The sequence below is a fragment of the Xenopus laevis genome, chromosome 1L (genome assembly GCF_017654675.1).
Source record: "Xenopus laevis strain J_2021 chromosome 1L, Xenopus_laevis_v10.1, whole genome shotgun sequence".
Lineage (NCBI taxonomy): Eukaryota > Metazoa > Chordata > Amphibia > Anura > Pipidae > Xenopus > Xenopus laevis.
In genome coordinates this window covers 204220801-204248430 of record NC_054371.1, presented here as the reverse complement: position 1 = coordinate 204248430, position 27630 = coordinate 204220801, and the positions used below count along the sequence as shown (strand labels likewise).

Here is a 27630-nt window from a genome sequence, read left to right as displayed (position 1 = left end):
CAGGTTTTAGATGGCAAATAGTCCAAATCGAGTTGTTCCAAGAGTCTAGGAAAGATAAATCCAGTATTCAAGTTTTGATTATTCCGAACTCAAATTTGACCAAAAATCAAACTCAAAAATTGAAATTTGAATTTACAATTTGAACCTTAAAATCTGCCCCTTATTGTGATTGCTACTTTTTATTACTCCTCTTTCTATTCAGGCCTCTCCTGGTCATATTCCAGTCTCTTATTCAAATCAATGCATGGTTGCTAGGTTTATTTGGACCCTAGCAACAAGATTGCTGAAATTGGAGCATTGCTAAAATAACTCAAAAGCCAAAAATAATAAAAAAAAATAAAATTGCAAATTATCTCAGAATATCTCTCTACATTATACTATATTTTAAAGTTTCGCTTATGAGGGTGAATTGCCCTTTAAACTGCAAGTCAGTTTCCCCAAGAGACTTGCTTATCTTAAATTGTTACAATTGTTTCTTTGCTTATCTTAAATTGTTAAAGTATTGAAGTGCACCTGCCACGTATTCTGGGCTCTCTGCCAAAAAGCCAATTAAGTTTTAGAAACTTAGTATCTTTTTCTGGCTGTTCAGTGCAGGAGAACAAAGAGCAAGTAGGGACATTTCATTAACCATCCGGGACTGTGGATTGAGCTGTCAAAATCGGGACTGTCTCGTGAAAAATGGGACAGTTGGGAGATATGGTAATACTGCCAGTAGTGAAAGGAAAGTGTTAGAAGCAATTTATCTTTTGAGGAACACTTAATAGCTGGCTATATAAAGACTAAACTGTCTGCCTTGTTGATGAGTATAGCAGCCAAACATTGTCCTCCCTGACCAATATCGGAGCAGATCTTGGTCAGACATCTATTGGTAAGGCAATCAAAATCCTTGGAGAGTCACATCAAGACGTGGCTGTGGTCCAATCCTGATGGGTGCCCCGTGTGATCCAATCTTTGGCCTTAGGACCAAAACAAAAATCATACCAAACTGATGTGGCCCATAAATCAGGCCAGAGCTGCTGCTTGATAGTTTGGATCTTCATACCTGTGCCTATGAATGCCTATGAGTAAGTGTCCTTGGTAGACACAAAACGTGTCAGGCCTGGTTCTTAATTATGGAAAATAAATGTAAGCTTTTTTACAACCTGACTACGGCTTTACTAGTTCGTGGGTCCAGGCTTGTGGCAGCCTCTTTTGAAGTTTTCTGGTGTTTGACTCCCCTGGGGCGTGTGCACCTGGGCCCCATGTTTACAGCAGTAACTTTATACAAAACACTTCTAAATGTAGCACATACTGGTTAAACAATTCCTTTAGTTACCGGAAGTCTACTAGAAAATCATGTAAACATTAAACAAACCCAATAGGCTGGTTTTGCTTCCAATAAGGATTCATTATGGGGGTTATTTATTAAACTCCGAATGCCAAAAACCCGAAAAATGTGTTCTTTTTACTATGATATCCAAATTTTTAGTGGGGAAAAAAAAAACATTTCGGGATTAATTATACTCCGAGAATGGAAAAAGTCCAAATCTGGCATCTCAGAACTGCCGAGGTTGTATATACATAAGTTAATGGGAGAAGTCCCAAAGATATCTTGATCTGTGCTGGGTTACGTTCAATAATCCGTAGATTGCTGGTAAATTTGTAATACCCTGAAGTTCAGCCCCATTAAAGGGGTGATTCACCTTTAAGTTAACTTTTAGTAGATTATACTTATAAGCATCTTTTCCTTCATTTTATATACTTTTTTTTAATTATTTGCCTCCGCCTTCTGACTCTTTCCAGCTTTCAAATGGGGGTCACTGACCCCATTTTAAAACAAATGCTCTGTAAGTCTACAAATGTATTGTTATTGCTACTTTGTATTACGCCTCTTTCTGTTCAGACCCTCTCCTATTCATATACCAGTCTCTTATTCAAATCAATGCCTGGTTGCTAGGGGAATTTGGACCCTAGCAACTAGATAGCTGAAATTGCAAACTGGAGAGCTGCTGAATTATTATTGTATCTTGATTCACAAACCTGCCTAGGCTGGGGAGAGCTCAGCACTGATACATTGCTTTGAAGGGGTTGTTCACCTTTAAAATAACTTTTAGTATAATGTAGAGAGTGATAGTCTGAGACACTTTGCAATTGGTTTTTAGTTTTTATTATTTGTGATTTTTGAGTTATGTAGCTATTTACTCAGCAGCTCTCCAGTTTGCAGTTTCAGCAATCTGGTTGTTAGGGTCCAAGTTACCCTAGCAACCATGCATTAATTGAATAAGACACTGGAATATAAATAGGAGAGGCCTGAATATTAAGAGGAGTAATAAAAAGTAGCAATAACTATACAGTTGTAGCCTTACAGAGCATTTGTTTTTCTCAATTTGAAAGCTGGAAAGAGTCAGAAGAAGAAAGCAAATAATTCAAAAACTATAAAAAATGATTACTGTAATATACCGAAATTAATTTAAAGGTTTAAGTAACAGAATCAGCAGGGCAGCATAACAGGACAATGAGGAAACTGCTATTGAACTTTTTTCGAGGTTTCATCCTCACTAAACCTCTATGTATTACACAGGGAGTTACGAGCGGGCTGCTAATAAGCCGACGGTGCAGCTGGTAGTTTTGCTGGAGGGGCGCAGTGTAGCGCTAATTCTTCCTCTCTACCCTGGGGCGCAGTGTAGCAAATATCCTCTGAACTAACTCTCCTTTTCTGGCTGCAGCACCAGGCCGCCTCTCTATTGAGTGCGATAGATTCCAGCACCAGAGTGCGGGACAGATTGCGTTTCCGTTTCCGGCGGCGCTCTGCACCTTTCACTGCCTGTGCTTTGTGGTGGCTGCGCCGGAGCGGCGCTCCCCCCTTGTTCACTGCGCTCTCGTTTTGCAGCTTTTACCGCCATGAGCTTCGGGCAGACCGCGGTCATCCAGGTTACGAACCTTTCTGCAATTGTTACCAGCGAGCAAATGCGGACTCTCTTCTCCTTCCTGGGGGATATTGAAGAAGTGAGGCTCTACCCGCCTGAGTGAGTGCAGGTGCTGCTGCTATACACGGGGAGGCGGGCGCTTCTCGCTAGAGGAGGTTCTGGCTTGTTGCAGCTCTAAACATTCTTGCTCATGGCTTGCTGGGAGTTGCTATCCAATACCAGGGCTTGCTGAGAGTTGCTATCCAATCTCAGGGCTTGCTGGGAGTTGCTATCCAATCTCAGGGCTTGCTGGGAGTTGCTATCCAATCTCAGGGCTTGCTGGGAGTTGCTATCCAATCTCAGGGCTTGCTGGGAGTTGTTATCCAATACCAGGGCTTGCTGGGAGTTGCTATCCAATACCAGGGCTTGCTGGGAGTTGCTATCCAATCTCAGGGCTTGCTGGGAGTAGCGAACCTATCTCAGGGCTTGCTGGGAGTTGCTATCCAATACCGGGGCTTGCTGGGAGTTGCTATCCAATCTCAGGGCTTGCTGGGAGTAGCGAACCTATCTCAGGGCTTGCTGGGAGTTGCTATCCAATCCTGTGGCTTGCTGGGAGTTGCTATCCAATCCTGGGGCTTGCTGGGAGTTGCTATCCAATCCTGGGGCTTGCTGGGAGTTGCTATCCAATCTCAGGGCTTGCTGGGAGTTGCTATCCAATACCAGGGCTTGCTGAGAGTTGCTATCCAATACCAGGGCTTGCTGGGAGTTGCTTTCCAATCTCAGGGCTTGCTGGGAGTTGCTATCCAATCTCAGGGTTTGCTGGGAGTTGCTATCCAATCTCAGGGCTTGCTGGGCCTTGCTATCCAATCTCAGTGCTTGCTGGGAGTTGCTATCCAATCTCAGGGCTTGCTGGGAGTTGCTATCCAATACCGGGGCTTGCTGGGAGTTGCTATCCAATACCGGGGCTTGCTGGGAGTTGCTATCCAATACCGGGGCTTGCTGGGAGTTGCTATCCAATCTCAGGGCTTGCTGGGAGTTGCTATCCAATCCTGGGGCTTGCTGGGAGTTGCTATCCAATCTCAGGGCTTGCTGGGAGTTGCTATCCAATACCAGGGCTTGCTGAGAGTTGCTATCCAATACCAGGGCTTGCTGGGAGTTGCTATCCAATCTCAGGGCTTGCTGGGAGTTGCTATCCAATCTCAGGCCTTGCTGGGATTTGCTATCCAATCTCAGGGCTTGCTGGGAGTTGTTATCCAATACCAGGGCTTGCTGGGAGTTGCTATCCAATACCAGGGCTTGCTGGGAGTTGCTATCCAATCTCAGGGCTTGCTGGGAGTTGCTATCCAATCTCAGGGCTTGCTGGGAGTAGCGAACCTATCTCAGGGCTTGCTGGGAGTTGCTATCCAATCCTGGGGCTTGCTGGGAGTTGCTATCCAATCTCAGGGCTTGCTGGGAGTTGCTATCCAATACTGGGGCTTGCTGGGAGTTGCTATCCAATCTCAGGGCTTGCTGGGAGTTGCGGTCCAATCTCAGGGTTTGCTGGGAGTTGATATCCAATCTCAGGCCTTACTGGGAGTTGCTATCCAATCTCGGCTTGCTGGGAGTTTCTATCCAATACCGGGGCTTGCTGGGAGTTGCTATCCAATACCAGGGCTTGCTGGGAGTTGCTATCCAATCTCAGGGTTTGCTGGGAGTTGCTATCCAATCTCAGGGCTTGCTGGGCCTTGCTATCCAATCTCAGTGCTTGCTGGGAGTTGCTATCCAATCTCAGGGCTTGCTGGGAGTTGCTATCCAATACCGGGGCTTGCTGGGAGTTGCTATCCAATACCGGGGCTTGCTGGGAGTTGCTATCCAATACCGGGGCTTGCTGGGAGTTGCTATCCAATCTCAGGGCTTGCTGAGAGTTGCTATCCAATACCCTGGCTTGCTGGGAGTTGCTATCCAATACCAGGGCTTGCTGAAAGTTGCTATCCAATTCCAGGGCTTGCTGGGAGTTGCTATCCAATCTCTGGGCTTGCTGGGAGTTGCTATCCAATACCGGGCTTGCTGGGAGTTGCTATCCAATACAGGGGCTTGCTGGGAGTTGCTATCCAATACCCGGGCTTGCTGGGAGTTGCTATCCAATACCAGGGCTTGCTGGGAGTTGCTATCCAATACCAGGGCTTGCTGGGAGTTGCTATCCAATATCAGGGCTTGCTGGGAGTTGCTATCCAATCATCACAGCTGCACAACAATACACACCTCTCAATACACATCTCCAATATAAACTCTATGTTTTTATTTCACTGCTTATGGCTGCTGCCCAGATCTGGGAGTTGTAGTTCCTGCACAGCTTGCATGTGCTTTGCATTCAACAGATACATTGCCACATGCTTTCCTTCATCTGCTGCTCATTCTTTTAGAATGTATTATCCTGTATAATGGCACTGAGAGATTATACATCATTCTCATCAGTCCCTGCCACTGGAGCTTGCAATCTAATCACACTAGTTTGTTTTTACCGGGAACCAGTAATGGTGTGTGATTGCTTTGGGTGGAAACTGACCCTTTTCAGAACCAAACTCGGCGCCCCACAATCTGGTAGAATGCTCAGTATGACCCCAGTCAGACCCGTGGGAAGTTAAGCCATAATAATGGGAATGACAATTGGCTCTTTATGGCTTAAACTAAAGGAACAGTAAATCCAAAAAATTAAAGTAATTAAAATATCATGTAGTGTTGCCCTGCACTGGTAAAACTGATGTGTTTGCTTCAGAAACACTACTATAGTTCATATAAACAAGCTGCTGTGTAACAATGGCAGAAATTGAAAACAAGCTATATGGCACAGGTTAAATTAGAGGTCCCCAACCTTTTTTTTACCCGTGAGACACATTCAAATGTAAATAGAGCTAGGGAGCTACACAAGCATGAACAAAAGTCCCTGGGGGTGCAAAATAAGGCCTGTGATTGGCTATTTGGTAGCCCCTGTGTTGACTGGCTACAATTAGGAGTATCTATTTGGGAGTACACCTGGTTTTCATTCAACCAAAATTTGCTTCCAAGCCTGAATTTCAAAAATAAACACCTGCTTTGAGGCCACTAGGAGCAACATCCAAGGGGTTGGTGAGCAACATGTTGCTTGTGTTGTGAGCCATTGGTTTGGGATCACTGGGTTAAATAGTGGGTAACAGATAACACCATTATGTTCTACAGAGATTATCTGCTGTGTAACCTGAGCCTTTTCTCCTTTGAATGGCTGCCCCCATTGCTACACAGCAGCTTATTTATATAAATAATAGTAGTGTTTCTGAAGCAAACACATCAGTTTTACCAGTGCAGGGCAACACTGAATTATAATTTTATTACTTTAAAACACTTTTTATTAATTGACTTTACTGTTCCCTTAAATCTAGTCTTCCGTCCAACAACTGGAGTGCAGAGGCTGAGCCATCTGGATAGGAATTCTATGCTCAGACCAGAGGGATCACAAGCTGAATATTTGTATCAGTGCATCCAATTGTTGTTTGCCAGGCTGCCATTTGCACCCCCACATTACACTTCCACCAAATCTCTAGTGTTTGCTTCAGCTGAATTCTTCAGAGACCATTTGTTCAAACAGCGAGCAGAATCCCCCCCTCCCAAACTGCATATACAGATCACCGTGGCATCATCTGTTAGCCAAAACTTGTCAGACTGAAATGTCATCTGGATAGGAAACCCAAATATAACATTTGTTCTAAAGATAATTCTAAGCTATTAATTGATGTGCGTTCATTCCAAAAGTTTCTTTAAAAGGGTTGTTCACCTTCCAAACACTTTTTTTTCACTTCAATTGTTTTCAAATTGTTCCCCAGGAATAAAGACTTTTTTCCATTAGTTTCCATTTTTTGTTTTTTACCGTATTTCAAAAATGAAAGTTAAGGGTCAGTCCACACGAGCAGATTTGGGGAGATTTAGTCGCCTGGCGACTAATCGCCTATTCTTCTGGGCGACAATGTCTCCCCGAACTGCATTTGCGGGTCTTCCAGTCCGCTATAATGAAAAGTTGCCTGTGCTAAAGCACAAGCGTGTGCCGCGTGTGCTTTAACGCAGGCGACTTTTCATTATAGCGGACGGGAAGACATGCAAAGCAGTTCGGGGAGATTGTCGCCCAGAAGAAGAGGCGATTAGTCGCCAGGCGACTAAATCTCCCCGAATCTGCTTGTGTAAAATGACCCTTAAAGTTCCTGACTGGTGTTTTAGTCTGGCAGCTCAGCAATTCACGTTTAGATTCTGCGCTGTTACAATTTTGCATTTACATTTAGTTGATACATTTCTCAGTAATGTATTAGCAACTATTGTATCAATTCTAACCCAGAGATTGTGCTCAGCAGGTACAAAGATAAGAAATGTGTCAACTAAATGTATCAATTTAGAACAGTTTACAGGGTCGGCGACCCCCCTCCCTTTCCTAGAGCTGCTTTAAAAGGTGAAAAATAAAACTTTACTCTTCAATATTAGAAAAACTGTCCCACATAGAAAATAGTAGAATGTAATTGGAAAAAGTCTTTATTTCTAATGAACAATCTGAAACCAACTGAACTGGTGGTGGAAGATGAACAACCCCTTTAATACATTGATATAGGCTAGTGTAAGCAGTATCTGTTCTCTGCGTTCCTCAACTTACTATGTTTTCTGTTGAAACAGGGAATATAGATTGAGTCCCAATGTTGGGAGCAACTCTACTGGCTTTGCAGTCACTGTTCTCTCTCTCCCCTATAATTAATCTTGTGCTTTTTATAGCTGGGCCAGTAAAATAGCAGGCAGGTGGCAAGTGTTTGTGTGAGGTTTTATGGGTGAGTAGCTGCTCGCAAGACTGCCATCTCCATGTGTACTGCCATGTGTCCGGTGGAGCTGTATAAATGCCATTACATTCTGGAGCAGTGGAAGCACATTCTCTGGATCCATGAATCTCATTTCACCACCTGTCAGTCTGAGAGTGCAGTGGTGAATGCCAGAAGAACGTTACCTGCTTGAATCTATATTGGTGAAGAAGAAATAATGGCCTGGGGCTGTTTGTTTCCCATGGAGCTCATAGCCACAGTGTACAATGACTGTTTTGACAATTCCTTGCTTCCTTCTTGCTGGCAATATTTTAGAGTAGGGGTGTCCTGTTTTAGTACAATAATGCCCCTTTGCTTAAGGCTAGGTCCATAGAGGATCTTACAGACGAGTGTTTTTAGCTGCGCTCCCCTTTGCACTACAGGGCAGTACACTTTGGAAAAAGATAAAACATATACATTGAGGTATTTAATCTTTCACTGAAAGATTAAATACCTCAATGTATATGTTTTATCTTTTTCCAAAGTGTATTGCCCTGTAGTGCATGAAACTATGGATTGGTGCTATCTGGTTGGTCACATGAGATACATATGATTTTGGGGGACAAGGATGGCAGACTGCTGTTTCACACCCTTGAAAACCAGGGCGTGACTGGCAATCTGTGGGTTATGGCAAATGCCAGAGGGGCTGCTGGGAAAGCCAATAGATCTAAACCGGCGGTGCGCATTGATGCAACCTGACCGTAGTGATGTAATATGCGGAAGCCGTAAATAACCATGATAAAGTGTATGCGAAACTCGCATCGGAAAGCCTTCTACTTTTATTTATTTTAATATTTATATAAGAATCTTTCACCTTTTCCTTTTTTAAATATTAATTAACGGATCGGTAGAACTTCATTAGCCTTGTGGCCATCTTTTAAGTGCGACATTCATTCTCCTTAAATCACTTTTACTCTAAGGCACTGGGGATTTGCTAGTTTTATAGTAGAGTCAGCTCCCTAACAACAGATATCTAAATGTAATATATCAAGACTGCAATCCTCAGCGTCCTGCCTTCTCCTCCGTGTGGTGTCCCAGGGCTTAGAAAAATCTACAGACAGTTTCTTTGGGACAGCTCCACTTCCATACTATTTTCCTTTTCTGATCTTCTACTCATGAATTGCTGGCGCTTGTTTTAATATATTTTTTTAATCATAAACTCCCCTTTAAACAATTAATTATAGCAGAAGCACTCTGTTCAATTAATTAGCCTTCAGGGATAAAATAGATTTTTGAATCTGTTGTTAATGAATTGTGCACAGGCACGGATTTGATTGGAAGTCGTTGGACGTGATTATATTGGCACTAAGCACTTTATAGAACACAGAAGCACTTTATATTTATTCCTAATTAAGTCTGATAATTTAAGGACGTGTGGGGTTTTACTGCTATTCTCTTTTTTGAAACAATTTTGGTTGGTTTTTATCCTTCCACATTTTTCCTGAACTGGTTTAGCAAGAGTGAGTACACTTTAAATTACAAGTAAATAATCCCATATTTTTTGATTGGGCTGCTGTAAGATTCCATAGAAAGTGACTCTTATGTGAGCTGGTGGGGGCTGTTTGGGCCTAGGGTTGCCACCTGGCCAGTAAAAATGATGTTTGATTCGAATGTTATAAATAGGGAAAAAAGATAAATATATAGGAAGGCTGGTATTTTTTATCCAGAAAAGCTGGCAACCCTATTTGGGCCTCTGTGTCCTTGGAATGCCAGGGTCTATTTTGAATCCCAGTCCAGACCCCTAGGTTGCCTCATTTGGGGAAATGATCTACTCTGGAGTGCTGTGGAATGGCCCAATCTGATCAACCAAGTTTGGGGGGGGGGGGTTGGAGGAAGCTCAGCACCTTTGCAAACCTCTCAAAACATATTTTGTCTTTTCCCACAATGCGCTGCTGAGTAAATTGATGGCCAATCTAAGCTTTTATTTAGCGGGGAAAGAGTGGCGAGGCCAAAGTTTTGTGAACTTAAAGGACCAATAACATCAAATCTATTTTTTTTTTAATTTCATTAGTATACAACAAAAAAAAAACCTCACAAAGACAAATTAAACATTGAAATCGCTAAGTCTTTATTAAGAAATAACTTACTGAAATTCCTCTTCAGGCGACAGGGCGTCGATCCATCGCACGGCGCTTGATTTCTCCTCCCTGGCTATCTCCTATAAGGAAAACAGGGAGGAGAAATCAAGCGTAGCTTGATGGATCAACGGATCGCCTTTTCTGAAGAGGAGCGCAAGTGGACTTTGGGTAACTTATTTCTTAATAAAGACTTAGCGATTTCAAAGTTTCATTTGTCTTTGTGGTTTTTTTTTCATTGTATACTAACAAATTTTTTTTTTTTAAAAAAAAAAATAATTTGATATTACTGGTCCGTTTTGATTTTCTCTTGGATTAGCCAATGTTTTGTGGAAATACGAAATAACACAGGAGATGGGCCCTGAGATATGCTAAGCCATTGCATGTAGGGTTGCCATCTAACAAGTATTATACTGGCCTGCCCAATATAATTGATGTCAATGTTATTAATAGAAACTTACAAGCTTTCTTCTATATACATTTATGACCTGGTATCTGTGGCAGGGACCTCAAATCTGTGACCTCCCCAACATCTGCTGATAGCTGAAGCCTTTTGTTTTATTCTGGTAGTCACATTTCACCAGCGGCTGCTGATCTTCTGCCAACCCTGGGGTCTGCTGACTGATTGTAAGGACACACAGAATGTGCAACAATAATTGCAGAAAGCGCTACACAGAGTCTCAGAATTCCTTTGTAGCGTCGGTGCCAGCTGTAAAGCCCCCTGTCAGGCTTGATAAAGGGCCTGAAACGTTTTTTGGCACAAGTGAAGCACTTTTTATGTGTATTATTATTTATATATTGTATATGTCTGAGTGATAGATTCCTTTAGTGCAAGTTTGGAAGCAATAAATCCCATCCAGCACTCTGGTTCATTTTCTGAAAAGTTTCTGATTTATTGTGATGTGCTCCTGCTAACAAGGCAGTGTTATATATGGCAATTGTCTAACTCTAAACCATTTGCATGAAAAGGTTGCAAGGGAGTGGGAAGTAAGTGACATATTCCTGTATGTTGTAGGGACTGTTATTAGTTCTGACTCTCTGCAATGATTTTCTGTACCAAAAACTACCACTAAGCAACAACTTACAGTAATACTGTACCCAACAAGGGACTTGCACATTTCTTTATCCTTTTTTATACAGGGTATGATATCATGGTTTCCTCTCAGAATTAGGTATATATGTGTAAAAAAAAACTTTATTTTTGGAAGTTGAAATAGTGTTTATGCACATTTTTTTAGATAAATCGAATTGAATACGCTCATGTCAATACAGTGGGAGGGTGGGGTAATTTAACCTTTTTAAATCCTTTCTGGGTTTACATGAAAGGGGGCATTCAGTTTAAGATAAGGGCAGGGGCACACGGGCAGATTTAGGGCAATTTAGTCGCCTGGTGACTAATCACTTCTTCTGCGCGGCGACAATCTCCCCGAACTGCCTTCTGTCTGCTATAATGAGAAAACAACAGCACCATTGCACTTGCGGTACTTCGATTTTTGAAGTTGCCTCACGAGGAAACTTCGGGTGGCTTCGGAAATCGAAGTGACTAAATCTCCCAGAATCTGCCCGTGTGCCCCTGCCCTAATGTTTAGTATGTTCTAGAATGGCCAATTTTAAGCAACTTTTCCGTCGGTCTTCATTTATTTGTTAGGTTTTTTTTTATTAACTGTTAATTCTTTCCAGCATTTTAACAGGGTCACTGACCCATCTATAAAACAAATGTTCTGTAAGGCTACAGATGCAGTGTTATTGCTACTTTTTATTACTCATCTGATATTCAGGCCTCTCCTATTCATATTCCAGTCAAATCAGTGCATAGTTGCTAGGGTAATTTGGACCCTAGCAACCAGATTGCTGACATTGCAAACTGAATAAAAAGCTAAATAACTCAAAAACCTCACATAATAAAAAATGAAAACCAATAGCAAATTGTCTCAGAATATCATTCTCTACATCTTTTTAAAATCATATTGACTCTAGATCAACAACTCCTTCAATATTTAGACCCAGGAAGGTGTTCCGTTCATGGTCTCTCTGCTTCAGGGTGCAGTATATGTGAAACAGATAATCAAGAGGTTCTGTTTTTTTGTCATTGTTTATCACAGGCTTTCTTACTTGATTGGAATGTAATCCCCTGCGAGAGAGAGAGCAGCTTTTGCTCATATTAGGATACAATTGCCATAAACATGGCCACACACAGATCTATAAAAGCTTCAGTTTCTTCAGAACAAATCAGCAATTTATTGGTCAGTGTATAGGGCCCACCGACATACCTGCCCAATGTATATCTGACAGGGAAGAGGGCAGATCTGAAAATTCTTTTGGATGCTCAATGCAATGGCTTGTTGATTTGGTTCCCGTCAGACAAGTCTTTGTAGACCTCTCTCTATGATCTAATTGTTGGACATAGTGATGATGGTCTAATCAGCCTGATTGGACCCATCACATTGGGTTCGAGACCTGTGTAAGTCTGTTTTTGCAGACCCGCACCCAACTCCAACCTGGATCCCAACCCTATTACCAAAGCAAAAACCATGATTGAGCTAGTTGTATCAGGGACAATGTTTTAGGTTGAGGAATTGCAATAATAATATTAAATAATGTATTGAAAAATACTGTATTTAAACATCTCCTTTATCTATTTATCATTGCCCCGTTAGCACAAAAAAAAAGCAATTTAAAAGAAAAGGCAACTCGAAAATGTCTTACTGTGAGTTTTAGTCTCCCAAGACTAATTGTGTCTCTCTCTTATTTTTCAGCAACGCTCCCCTTGCTTTTTCCTCCAAAGTTTGTTATGTTAAGTATCGTGACCCCTCGAGTGTCGGAGTGGCCCAGCATCTAACTAACACGGTTTTTATTGACAGAGCTCTGATAGTTGTGCCCTGTGCAGAAGGTTGGTATCTGTGATGTTTTTATGTGATGTCATTGTTCAGTCTGTGTTTTACAGCGGGTGATGTCATGAATCATCTCGCCTGCACCTGGAATAATATCAGATGCAAATGAAAGTAATTAGTATACAGCATCAACCCACCTTAATATTTAACACACACTTATATTATATTTAGAGGCTGAAAACTTACTGTACGTTCTGATTATAGCTTTGTGAATCCCATTCACCCCTTTTCACCTCTGTAGTATTTTTCTAGTGGAAACTTCACATGACATCAAGGTAGTACATTGACATATATGTATGTTGGTGTTTCAGAAGTAATTTTTGAACTGCTGTTCTGTAGATATACAAGAGTGATGCATCACACTTTACAAAAAACCTGCCTGTATTAGCAGTTTGCTTTAAAGGGCCAAGAACATCAGCCATTGCAGGGCTTCATATCCAATCAGATCTTTGGCTTTTGGAGCACATTGCATTCTGACACTGCACTGTTGTGGAACACATGGTCAGACACAAATGATGCAGGATACTTGTCCCTGCACCAAATGCACAGAGATTTCCTTGGACCATAATGGGACGTGAGCAGAAGTCAACTTTTAAAGGGGAAGTTCACCTTTAAAATAACTTTTAGTATGTATATATCAATTCTAATCTTTTAATTCGGTCTCGTTGTTTATTCTGCCTATTTCCAACCTGACCAATATCAGATCTTGGCAAAAGTTAGCCACTAGTGATTGTATTTACTTTCCTGACACTCCGGGCCGGTGCTCCTATCTGCAGGAAATTGCACTGATCCGGGGGTATTTCAGCGAGCACCACCGAGCGATCCTCTTCTGGCATCTTCTTTCTTCTCACGACTGCGCATGTGCATTAGAGCGAAAAGCCAAACCTTAGCCAAAGAGCTGACTGTTTTGTTCTACTGCTCATGAGTCCGCCTCGGGAAATTTTAAATTTAAGACACGGAGAAGACAATAGCTCCATGGGACTCGCTGGAAGAACGCCAAACCAGCAGTTTTCTGCTGAAAGGCGCACTGGCCAGAGTTAAGTAAATACAATCACTTTGGAGTGCCTAACTTTTGGCAACCCCAAATATAGATTACTATCCTTCTCCTTTTAAAGTACAGAATAATTCAAGTAAATATCCCAATTACTGCAAGAAATGAAAATGAAGAGTAATTGCAAAGTGTTTGAGTGCCAGTGTCTACATCATGCTGAAAGGTACTTCAAATGTGAACTATCTATGTAATGACATAAAGTGTCCCTTGAAGAATTGTGGGGACAAAACACCATGTGTGACATAAGGCCAAGAAAGCACTTTAGGAGCTGAAATGTCTTTGGAAAATTTACTTTGGAGTTAGCACACAGAAAGCATTTTATATAGCACATAAACTGCTGAGGTGGAGGCAGGGGCATAACTATAGAGGAAGCAGACCCTGCGCCTGCAGGGGGGCCTAGGAGGTATAGGGGTCCCACGAGGCCCTAATTCATATACAGTTTCAATAAATATTGGTAAAACAAGTCAACTGCTAAAAATTTTGGGGGCCTGAAAAATAATTTGCTGTGGGGCCCAGTAATATCTAGTTACGCCACTGGGTGGAGGTGTTTGTATATACATGTCAGCTGCCTTCACTTTGGTCTACCTATCAGATGTAAAATATTGTGCTACAGAAAAAAGGTGTCACTTATAGCAATGCACTGATGAAGACAGAAATAACTGTGACAGCCTCCACGCTATCTCTAACTTCAGCTTATCATACAGAGGTCCCTCAGTCACCAGCACATGTGCTTTAGACACCACTACCTGTTTAAAGGGGTGGTTCACCTTTAAGTTAACTTTTAGCATGTTGTAGAATGGCCAAGTCTAAGAAACATTCCTATCGGCCTTTATGTTTTATTTGTTACAGTTTTTGAATTATTTGCCGCCTTCTTGTGACTCTTACCAGCTTTCAAATAGGGGTCACTGATCCCATGTAAAAACAAATGCTCTGTAAGGCTACACATTCATTGCTATTGCTACTTTTTATTACTTATAGTTCTTTTCAGGCCCTCTTCTGTTCATGTTTCAGTCTCTTATTCATATCAGTGCATGGTTGCTAGGGTAGTTAATTAATTAAATGAATAATAAAAAATCATAACCAATTGCAAATTGCAAAGTCTCAGAATATCACTCATTGTACTGAAGGTTAATTTAAAGGTGAACAACCCCTTTAAGCCTGAGAGCTCGCTTAACAAGCACATCTCTGATCGATTTGACCACTCATGAGCTTGGCCAAATCAAGCTAATTGTACTGACACAGTCCTTGTCAAACGTACCCCATAGATATCAATCCAGCAGGCCTTCCTGAGGCCCCATACACTGGCCAATAAGCTGCTGATTTGGACTGCTTTCACTGGCCAATGTACGGACGCCGTTTTAATGTGCTCTCACCCGAACTGGACAGGTGTCTTTAGACTTTAGGCTTATCTCACACTTGGGGGCCGATTCATCAAGCTCGAGTGAAGGATTCGAATTAAAAAACTTCGAATTTCGAGTGTTTTTTTGTGCTCCTCGACTATCGTATTGGCGTAAATTCGCCTGAGTAGAATGATTCGAATAGATCGAGCGCAAAAACGCTGCGAATATTCGCCCATTCGATAATCGAAGTACTGTCTCTTTTAAAAATACTTCGACTGCCTATTTCGGCACCTAAAACCTACCGAATTGCTTTAAAAGCCTATGGGAAAGTCCCATAAACTTGTTTTCCAAGTTTTTGATCGAATAAAAAGGCATTCGATCGAACGAAAATCCTTCGAGCGAATATTCGATCGGGCGCCTTTTCGCCTGGCGAATATTCGCCAATTCGACTATTCGCCAGCGCGTAAATTCGCCCGAATTGCCTATTCGATTCTATTCCCCAGTCGAATTTCGAGGGATTTAACCCCTCGAAATTCGACCATTGATGAATTTGCCCCTTGGTGTTATTTGTTTCAATAATATTTTCTGGGAAAATTCATGAACAGGGAATGTTTATTGGCCAAAAATGTGCCCATTTCCCAAACATAAGAGGAGTTCAGTAGCAATGACATATGGGCTACACACTTTACTGCTTTTTACTGAAGAGGACTTCTAGCCCCTAATCCAACTGTACATGATGCTTTGCAAATCCACATCCATTTTTGTGTATAATGTGATTTATTAGTTCTCATAACTGGGTTAGGAAAGTAAGCAGACATCTTGATGGGTAAATTGTAAAGAACTTTTCTTTGTAAGTGTTCCCTAGAATTACCAAAAGAGCTATAATTAAAAGAATATACAAGTGCTGCATTTTTTTTATTTTCTGTGGTACAATTAGGCACATTCATTCATATAAATTGAGGGTAACCATTTAGCTGTAATATTCCCTAGTAACATCTTTGCTTGTAAGATTTCTTTATGCTAATAAAGACTACCAACAATTAGGTGTGTGCCGAGCTCCTGCTATTTGGCTTCTTTTGTTTAGGGAATCTGGGAGTTTAAGCTTTTGAGCCAAGGATAGTTATATGTTAAAGGGGTGATTCACCTTTAAGGTAACTTTTAGTATGTTATAGAATGGCTAATTGTAAACAACTTTGCAATTGGTTTTCATTATTTTTTTTATATAGTTTCTAATTATTTGCCGTCTTCTACTGACCTTTTCTAACTTTCGAATATATGTCACTGACCCCATCTAAAATAAACCAAATGCTCTGTAAGGCTACAAAAGTATAATTATTGCTAATTTATATTATTATTATTATTATTATTCAGGCCTCTCCTATTCATATTCCAGTCTCCTATTCATATTCCAGTCTCTTATTGAAATCAGTGCATGGCTGCTAGGGTAATTTGTTTTGCTGAAATTGCAAACTGGAAAGCTGCTAAATAAAAAGCTAAATAACTCAAAAACCCACAAATAATAAAAAATTAAAACCAATTGCAAATTGTCTCAAAATAGCACACTGTACATCATACTAAAAGTTAACTCAAAGGTGAACAACCCCTTTAAGCATTGCTTTTTAGGTGTAGGACAGGCTTTCTTTTTTCTGTCTTTTCATGAGTCTTTAAAAATGGTGAGATCTTTGGTAGGCTGACTCTATAAAATTCTCCAGGGGGGTAGTATCCAAGCCCCTTAGTTGAACTTGAGCTTTTTTGGGGGTAAAGTCCTTTTGTTTGGTCAGGTTCCATTAGCTTATACCCGGTTTACATGAAATAGACATTCAGCCATATTTTGAAGAGTATATCTCACTAAATTACTAGCAAGTTTGGTATGTGGCAAAGCAACTAGACATGAGCTCCAAATCTCAACCTAATTGGGCTCCACACTGGACTTCTCCAGCTCTAATCCACCCTAGGGAATGCAGTTTGGGAACTACTATATAAGGGTCACAAGAGCAATGTTATTCACCTGTGGCAGTTTTGCTCCTTGCTCTGGTTCACACCCAGTCCCAATTTATACGTCATAGATTTTATACTTGCATCTCTCTTGCCAACAACTTGTTGGAAGATACTTGAAGTCCAAGATAGCACTTGCATTCCAGTGCTGATAAACAACTGAGATGTGTTTGTTGCATAGGAAGTTGTAGCATTGGGAGTCATGAAAGTTCAGTGGCAGGAGACAACCCTGGTTTCACAACTGATGAGCTAGAAGATTGATTGTTTTGTGCCCTTATATACTGGCTTGAACTTTTGAGGCATTTTAGTGTTACTCCTAAAATCCTTCCAGAGGTGTTGAAAAGCAAGAGTTTCTGCCCATGTTCCTTATGATAAGGGAACATGGGCAGATTCAGGGAGATTAGTTGACCCGGCGACAAAACGCCTCTTCTTGTTTGCCTCACGAGGAAACTTCAGGCAACTTCAGAAAACAAAGTGCCGCAAGTGCCATCCTGCTGGTGATATTTCACTACAGCCGACGGGAAGGCAGTTCGGAGAGATTGTCGCCCGGAAGAAGAGCCGATTTGTCTCCGGGGTGACTAATCTTCCCAAATCTGCCCGTTTGCCCTTACCCTTACAGTTTAATGACCGTTGGCCACTATTTGCCCAGGTTTTTTATATATTTAATAATCCCTGAGAAGTCATTAGAAGCTCCTAGAGTGTGAATTGTTGTATGTTATATTTTTTTACTTTTTTTTTCCTGATTAAAATCTTAATCTACAGAAAAGATTACTGAATGATCTTCTATATTTTACATTTGTTCTCTACAAACTCAGTCACTGCTCATAACAAGGAATAACAGCATCCCATTAGCGCATATTCTGAGGCTCAAACGAAGTTAATTATATCTTTCTATACAAAAGCACCACAAAACACCATTGTTCAATCAGTCAGGATTTAGCTATATGGGCAAATTAATATTTTAGTAACGGGGATTATTCTAATGGTGGTAGATGTGTCACCTTTCACGATACTTGTAGGTAGGGATGCACCGAATCCAGGATTAGGTTTGGGAGTCGGCCAGGATTCGTCCTTTTTTTGCAGGATTCGGATTCGGCTGAATCCTTCTGCCTGGCCGAACAGAATCGGAATCCTAATTTGCATATGCAAATTAGGGGTGGGGAGGGAAAAACTTGTGACTTTTTGTCACAAAACAAGGAAGTAAAAAATATTTTCCCCCTCCCACCCCTAATTTGCATATGCAAATTAGGATTCCTTTCGGTATTCGGCCAAATCTTTCACGAAGGATTCGGGGTTCGGCTGAATCAAAAAAAGGAGAAAAGGCACAGGTAATTAAGCAGATAACAGATTAGCTCTGTAGTATACAATAGGATTCTTCAGAACGTATCTGTTATCTACTGTGTATCCTGTGTTTGGAATGACTGCCCCCATGGCTCCACAGCAGCTTGCTTATATAAACTATAGTAGAGTTTCTGAAGCAAACACACCAGTTGTACCAGTGCAGGGCAACATGTCATTATATTTTAATTACTTTAAAGCACTTTAATTTTTGGTGTTACTGTTCCTTTAAAGGGGAAAAAAAATAAAATGTCCCACAATTCCTCTAAAATGCAGACTGGCTTGGGTATAGTTTTCTGTTAGGGTTTATTTCTTTTCTCCCCCTTTTTGTGCCCATTACATTTCTACACTTGTTCTACTATACTAATTAAAGTAAAGCAAATAATAAGTAAAGCTTGTTGTGAATTTACCACAGTGAAGAACACACTACATATTAACCACTTTCCTAAAATGAGAGAACCTTTTTAGTTTTGTTTATATAAAAGTATAAAATATTGGTTTGTCTCCATCTTTCACATGATCAAATACCTGTTAAATGTGTGATAGTAAAATATACGTATATATATATATATATATATATGTACTGAAACTAGTTGGGAGTGGTGTTTTTACTCCACTAACCTGAGCATCATTTATGCCCTTCGTTTTCTTTTTTTATGTCCGCATTTCACAGTAGACAGAATTTTAACAATTTGGTTTTGTATGTTTTTTTTCTGTGTGATATATGTGCATTATTAGATGACTAGCCTGGCCAAGGCAGACCTGTTACACTTGCCTGAGTAGGGCACTGTTTGCCATGCCACTAAACCTGCCGACAAGGGGAAAACTTCATGTGAGGATGAGCTCGGAGACTGTGGCAGAAGATGGACGTCCTGTCTCTGTTATTTTGTTTTCCTTTCTTTTTTTTTTGTTTTTTCTTTTCTTGTTTTTTCTTTTCCTGTACATTTTATTTTGCTTCTTTGTGTTTTTTTGTTTTTTTTAAATTTAAAACTAGTATCCCTGCTCTCCCCCTTTTAGATTAACAAAAGGTAGGCTTTAGTTCATATTAGCAGTGCTAAGAATGTGAATAAGAAATTCATTTACTTCTGTGTTATTTTCTTTCAAACTGATGCTTCTTTTGACGCACTATGGCTTTTGGCAGAGAGAGCACTAAGTGCCACCTTCTTACTGGTGACAGTTTAGAGCCTGTTTTGCTTTGGCAATTGAAATGCAATGTAAAATGGCCAGGAACATTCAACAGAATGGGTTTGTATGCATTTAGTTTGGGTATTATTACAATAAATGCTCAAAAAATGGGCAACATTGGGGTATTTCAAGGCAATAGGAAGGATAGAGAACCTTGTGTGGATAATGATCAATAACCACGCACCTTTCCCCTAGGGATGCACTGAATCCAGGATTCGGTTCGGGATTCTGCTTTTTTCAGCAGGATTCGGATTCGGCCGAATCCTTCTGCCCAGCCGAACCTAATCCTAATTTACATATTAGGTCAGAAAACCAGGAAGTAAAAAATGTTTTCCCCTTCCCATCCTTAATTTGCATATGCAAATTAGGATTCAGTTCGGTATTCGGACAAATCTTTCGTGAAGGATTCGGGGGTTCAGCCGAATCCAAAATAGTGGATTCGGTGCATCCCTACTTTCCCCCAAGTGATTAGGGGTAAGGAATAACAAACCAAAAATATGTGCTTGGTTCTTTAATTTATTTCAACTATAATATTTCAAGAAAACTTTAAAAAAAACATTTATACAGGTTTGAGATCTGTTATCCGTTCCAAATTACATTCCAAATTAATAAAATAATTAGAATTTTTTTCTCTAACAATAAAACAGAAGCTTGTACTTGATGGTAACTAAGTTGCATGTATCCATATTGGTGGCAAAATAATCTCATTGGGTTTAATGACTTTTGGCAGACTTTAGTTTTGAGATCCAAATTACGGAAAATTATTATTTCCAAATTATCTGGAAAACCCAAGCATTCTGGATCACAGGTTTCATGGCTGTATTAAATATTTTTTGTCTTTGTCAAAGCAACTTACTTTTATCTGTGTGTTGACCTGTAAGTTAATCAGGGTTTGCGTAGACAATTATCATTTCTGTATGTGCACACAGCTAAGTCCTTACAATAATAATATATTTAGGCTAATATGACCTTTTCAGTTTTTGTGAATGGTGTTTTTAATACACATTTTGAGTTCCCACTAAATGAACTTATTGTTCTTTATGTGCTTTTGTAATGTCTAAAAAAAAAATTGTATCTCAGAACAGGTATGGGATCCATTATCCACAAACTTGATATCCAGAAAGCTACTAATTACGCCGATGATGCTCCCATAGACTCCATGAGACATAATTAACCCTTATTGGTTTTAGCTGATTGTTTAGTAGACAAAGTTTGGAGATTCAAACTTATCTGGAAAACCCTAGGTCCCGAGCATTCTGGATTACAGGTCCCATACCTGTATTGTTTTTTTATCCTAGCAAACCCAGTCCACCACTTATACTATTAAAGGCTACAGGCAATGGCAAGCCAAAGCCATAAACTATATAGGCTACAAACTATTTTCAATATTTAATTTACTTTTTATTTGCTGTGGTATTGTAGTGTTTTTAATTATATATCTGTATTTATATTATATATTATGCAAGAACCATGAATATCCTGTTGTGTGTGTGTGTGTGTGTATATATATATATATATATATATATATATATATATATATATATATATAGTCTAATAAATGTACTTTTTCTTGCATGAAAATATACCCCCTTTTCTAAAATATGAGTTCTATGGTTATGGAAATCCAGCCTTTACAGATTGCAATTTTGGAAAGTTGTATCTATAATAAAAGCAATGCATTGCTGCAGCAGATATCTACTGAACATGTGCTCTTCTCCTACCATATGTCTCTGATGCCTCAGTATAAAGTCCATTCCAAAGGGAAAAGGTTTATTCTAATGAAATAGAACAAAGACCAGAGTTATTATAGCGACATCTTTTCCAAATTTAGGCCTGCAATGAAGTGAATGGCAACTCTCCGGGATGAACATCTCTTCAAAGGATATGCGAATAGAAGACCCTACAAATGTTCTGCTCAGTGTTTTAAAGGCATGACAATATAATGTAGTGTTGCCCTGCACTGGTAAAATGTATGTGTTTGCTTCAGAAACACTACTATAGTTTATATAAACAAGCTGCTCTGTAGCCACGGGGGCAGCCATTCAAGCACAGGATACACATTAGATAACAGATAAATTCTGAAGAATCCCATTGTATACTACAGAGCTAATCTGTTATCTGCTATGCAAGCTGTATAGTCATGGGCTTCCCCCATGACTACACAGCAGCTTGTTTATATAAAAGATAACAGTCTTTCTGGAGCAAACACACCAGTTTTACCAGTGCAGCACATCACTACAATATATTGTCCTTCATTCGAAAAAATTCGAAATCCAAAGTAATTTTTTGGACACTTCGACCATCGAATAGGATACTACGACTTCGAATTAGATTCGAAGTAAAAATAGTTTGAGTATTCGATAATCGAAGTACTGTCTCTTTAAAAATACTTCGATTTCAATACTTCAGCAAATTTAACCTGCCGAAGTGCTATGTTAGCCTATGGGGACCTTCTAGACCATTCGTTCGATTCGTTTGATTCAAACGATTTAATTGTTAACTATTTTACTTCGATCATTCGATTGCCAAATTCGGTGAAAAATCCTTCGACTTCGATATTTGAAGTCAAAGTATTTTAATTCGATGGTCGAATTTCGAAGTATTTTTTACTTTCGAAATTCGACCCTTGATAAATCTGCCCCTAAGTCTGCCCAGAGGCAGTAAGCTATAGCAATCAATCAGCCGGTAGCATTTTCTGGTCACATGTTTAAAAGCAAACAACTTATTGGTTGCTATGGGTTACTGCTCCAGGGCAAATGTAATGCCTTTTGTTACATCTGGGAGTTTTGTCTCCTTAGGGTTAGTTCACACAAGGAGATTCGGGGAGATTTTGTCGCCTGGTGACTAATCGCCTCGTTTTCTGAGCGACTATCTCCCCAAACTGCCTCAGCGGTTTTTCCCATAGGCTACAATGAAAAGTCGCCTGCACTAATGTACACGCGGCGATGCGTTTTCTATAGTCGCCCAGACTTGGCCTGGTTTATACCCACCATGTGTCCATATTATGTATAATCAGAGCTCCTATTCAATGCAGACAGGTTGGGTGGAGTCTTATTAAATGGCCAGTATTCCCCCGTGTTCAACAAGTGCATGTGTGTAATTTGCAAACCAGGAACCCAATTCCCCTCGTCTCTAAAATTGCTCCAGCCTGAAGTACTTACATTAGAGCCCCACGCCTGCTGAGACTGAAACAAGGGATCCCTGATGTAATAAAGACGTGATCCTTTATTGGCATGAAATCTTTTTATTGCTAACAATAATAAAGTAAAACATAGAGAACATAATAGTAAAATGTTTATTATTGTAATAATAATTATAATTCAAAGAACTTTTCACAGATGTTTCTTTAATAATGTATTTTTTTCAGTATTGTGTACTTGCCCTGAATATACAAGATAACTGCAGAGAGAACAAAAGCAGAGAAGAGTTATAAGTATATTATTTCTGATCATGGCAGTACTGTATATTGTAAAGTTTGGACCTTTTTCCAGTTTGGGCTGTAGGTGTGATGCTGCTGTTCATTATTATTATTATTAATGGGGTTGTTCGCCTTAACATTCACTTTTAGTTTAATGTAGAGAGTGATATTCTGAGACAATTTGCAATTGGTTTTGTTTTTTTTATTATTTAGTTTCTTGCTCAACTCGTTCATCCAGTTTGGAATTTCAGCACTATCTGGTTGCTAGGGTCTAAATTACCCTGAAAACCAGGTAGTGGTTTGAACAAGAGACTGGAACAGGAGGGGGTCTGAATTAAAAGATAAGTAAAAAATGTAACAATTACACTTTTTGGCTAGTCCAAAGAAATTAAAAATAGAAAATAAAGAGCAATTGGAAAGTTGGTAAGAATAGTCCATTCTATAATGTACAGGTATGGGATCCGTTATCCGGAAACCTGTTATCCAGAAAGCTCTGAATTACAGGATGGCTCCCATAGACTCCATTTTATCCAAATAATCCAAATTTTTCAAAATTATTTCCTTTTTCTGTGTAATAATAAAACAGTAGCTTGTACTTGATCCAAACTAAGATATAATTAATCCTTATTGGAAGCAAAACCAGCCTATTGTCTTTATTTAATGTTTACATGATTTTCTAGTAGACTTAAGGTGTGAAGATCCAAATTACGGAAAGATCTTTAATGCAGAAGGTCCAGCGCATTCCGCATAACAGATCCATGCCTGTACTAAAAGTTAACTTTAAAGTGAACTACCCCTTCAAATGGGTTGAGGCTAAGTTTTTAGGTGATGGAAACAGCTGGCTGCTTTTGAAAGATATTTCTTTTCTCTTCTAAATTTGACTGTGGTTTGTGTGTAACAGAATTTGCTCAAGTTATTCTGGTTTTTTGCTTCTTTGTTGGTGGAAATAGGATATGGTACTTGGCCTTTTATCTGCTGGATAGCTATGCATACACCTCAGTTGTTTTTATTAGAAATAAAATGCTTTTGTTATGTTATTAGCAGTGTAGATATGGAATGTAGAGTCTGATGGCAGTAGAGGGAAACTGTTCTATCTTATAGAACATAGTGCACATAATCAGAGCAAGGACACAGCACATTTTGATATCTACCCATTGGTCTTTTTAAAGGGGAAGTAAAGGTCATAAAATTAAAGAGAGAACTTTTGAAATAAGTTATTTTTTTTATATGAAACTTTCGATGCTGTAAAGTGGGCATTCAGTCACTCATTAGATATGCTTTTACAACGTGAGCCCTGGTATCAGCTTTATAGGAACAGTTCAGTGTAAAAATAAATAGAAAATAGGCTGTGCACAATAAAAAAAATTTCTAATATGGTTAGTTAGCAAAAAATGTAATGTATAAAGGCTGGAGTGACTGGATGTGTAATATAATAGCCAGAACACTACTTCCTGCTTTGCAGCTCTCTGAGCTAGTCAGCGTCTTGAAGGGGGGCCACATGGGACATATCTGGTCAGTGAGTTTGTAATTGATCCTCAGCATTCAGCTCAGATTCAAAAGCAACATATATGGCCCATGTGCCCCCTCTCAAGTCTCTGATTGGTTACTGCCTGGTAGCCAGGGTAACCAGTCAGTGTATACCAAGAGAGCTGAAAAGCAGGAAGTAGTTGTCTGGCTATTATGTTAGACACCCAGTCACTCCAGCCTTTATACATTACATTTTTTGGCTAACTAACTACAGTAGAATCCCCATTTTACATTTTCCAGGGGACCAGAAAAAAATAAATTTGAGGTTCCACTGTATATTGAAAACATGTCTTATTTTGCACAGCCTATTTACCCTGTTTTTATTTTTATACTGAACAATTCCTTTAAAGGAGAACTAAACCCCCATGGTCAAAAGGCCTCCCCCCTGCTCAGTGTTACCCCAGAATGGGGGTGCAGCGGAGCTCACTGGCACCATCTTCGTAGCGTAAATGAGAACTAAAGCTTAACTAAAGAAGTAGGCTACAAATGCTGTACATATTTTGGGCTTGTGTACCAGCCCAAGGAAACAACAGCAGTTTAGCAGGGAAGATCTGTGTCTCTAAAGATGGTGACCCCCTGCGACAAGTTTGAAGTCCGGGATCATTGAGAAGCTGACACTTTAGGCTGGTGCAATAAGTTCAGCAAATAAAAAATGACATTTTTAGTCCTATTCATTTTTAGGGTTTAGTTCTCCTTTAAAAACTGGTCATCGTAAAGATGAGTAGATCACTTTCTACACATTTAGTGATGTCAGGCTTTAGTTCCCCTTCGTATTTTTTTAAATCCAGTTACTCTTGTTTGATCATATTAATGGAATATACAGATCTTTGTGTTTAGTTGTTAAAGTATTTACCTGGGTTTTTATTTTGTGCATTTTAGGGAATTCCAGGCATTGCTTTATGGCAGGCTATTGCATTGGTGAAAAGATGCAAGATAGAAAAGCTGGGGTTTATAAGTTTGGCTGCCTGATACATGCACTTGGCATCATGATTTACATGTAGGAGGGCAGTAAAGTTAAATAGGAAGCATTCACCACCCTCCTCACTGTTATTTCTCAATGGTAAGAGGTAACTGTTGTAATTCAGGTGGAATCAGCCTGTTTTTCCCAGTCTACTTCTTCCCCAATATTTTGGATCAGTTCTATGACCACTTTGCTTTGTGGGAAACATCCTTTCATTATTAGGAGGTGCAGGAGGAGATCTGCCTCGTTCCTTTTTCTGTCCTGCATGATGTTATTTACTCTGCTTTATAGGCATTACATTTATCAGCTGAGTTTTATATTAAACACTGCATCTTTGGCTTGTAATCTCTATAGCTTGCAGTCGAGTAACCCTAAGGAAATGCTAAAGCCAGTGTGCCGGATTAAACATGGGACATTGAGAAGCACGTTGTCTCCCTCTTCTTCATTTTCCTTTTTTCCCCTCCCTTATTTTATTTAATTTGCTTTCTCTCTTTTTTTGTTTTTGTTTTGTTTGTTTTTTTTATATACAATTTGGAAATTTGACATTTCTGGGGAATTGAACTTTAAAAAATGTTCTTCTTTTCTGTATCTGATGTTCTGTGTGCTATTAGTGATGCAGTCAACACCAACGGTTGTCTTGTGTAACACAACTTTCGATCAGCGTGAAAACACCGCCCTGGGAAAAGTCTCCATGCTTGATATCGTTTGGTTCATGAACCTTAAGTTTCCTGTACAGGTGACCCATAGCTCAAAGTGTTCAATAAATTGTCTATTCAGTTTTTAAAGTAATTTTCCAATAATGAGATTAAATATATGGAGTTTTGATCACTTTTTTTTCTTTTTTTGTTTGTTTTCCACAAGAGTAGGGTAATAAGTTAGTAGGGGAGAGAGAAAAATCTGTTTTTTATTCTTTTGTACTAGGGAACTGCTAGTGCATTTTCTTTTATGGCTTTATTAGTTCCAGGGAAAAAGTAAAAACTATTCACTACATCTTACACTTCCGAGTTTTAACTTTAATATTTGCCCCTTTCGCAGGTAAAATACCGGAAGAAGCAAAGGCGCTCTCTCTTCTGGCTCCTGCTCCGCCATTGTCAAGTTTGCTTCCTGGGGCCGGCTTACTGCCTATTCCTGCACCAACTCCAACCCCTCCAATTGCATCTTCCCTTGCTTCGGTACGTGCTACACCTTGCTCTCTATGCGTCAAAATGGCAATAGAATACTAGGCATACTAGAATACTAGTAAGGAATTCTGTCATGATTTATGATGTTGTTTTTATTTCTAAATTACACTGTTTACACTGCAAATAATTGACTCTACAATATAAAATGTAATTCCTGAACCAATAAGTGTTTTTTTTTGTTGTAATATTGGTGTGTAGGCGCCATCTCACGTTATTTTGCCTGGTCTTGTTTTTAGAAAGCACCAGCACTTTAGGATTATTTCCTTTTTCTTCGTAATAATAAAACAGTACCTTGTACTTGAACTAATATATAATTATATTAATTATAAAAGCAAATCCAGCCTATTGGGTTTATTTAATGTTTACATGATTTTCTAGTAGATTTAAGGTATGAAGATCTAATTACTACTATCCAGACAGGCTGCATTTCATTCTGCGCTCATCTGTGGTGAAACGCAGGAAAACTGACCACAGGGGAACACATATCTGTATGAGCCAATATGGCTGCCTTGATTAATGTGTCAAGTTGTTAATTTCCTGACTGTCAGGAACATTTAAGAAAAATAGGTCAAAAGGGGGGGGGGATCAAAATGCTGAATTCCCCAATTTGATCTTTAATATATCTGCCCCTAAGCAAACACAGGTTTAGGATCCCTTATCCAGAGACCTGTTATCCAGAAAGCTTCAAATCACCGGAAGGCCATCTCCTATAGTGTCAATTTAAGCAAATAATTCTGATTAAAAATTATTTCCTTCTTCTCTGTAATAATAAAACAGTAGCTTATACAGACATGGGATCCATTATCTGGAAACCCATTATCAAGAAAGCTCAGAATTACGGAAAGGCTGTCTCCCATAGACTCCATTTTATCCAAATAATCCAAATTTTTAAAAATGATTTCCCTTTTCTCTGTAATAATAAAACAGTAACTTGTACTT

The 27630-nt window shown here is 39.6% G+C and overlaps 1 protein-coding gene across 2 annotated transcripts in view; it reads left to right on the top strand.

Annotated features, from left to right (window-relative positions):
- The first annotated feature begins 2459 nt into the window (after positions 1-2459).
- The window catches only part of LOC108718083 (splicing regulatory glutamine/lysine-rich protein 1), a 41437-nt gene continuing 16266 nt past the window's right edge, over positions 2460-27630 (top strand). For both annotated transcript variants that reach the window (XR_001935967.2, XM_018265680.2), the window contains exons 1-3: positions 2460-3005; positions 12561-12694; positions 26546-26682. Coding sequence is in view for 1 of the 2 variants with exons in the window: in XM_018265680.2 (XP_018121169.1) it covers positions 2881-3005; positions 12561-12694; positions 26546-26682 (396 nt within the window). In the remaining variant the exon portion in view is untranslated. The remainder of the gene's footprint in view (positions 3006-12560; positions 12695-26545; positions 26683-27630) is intronic.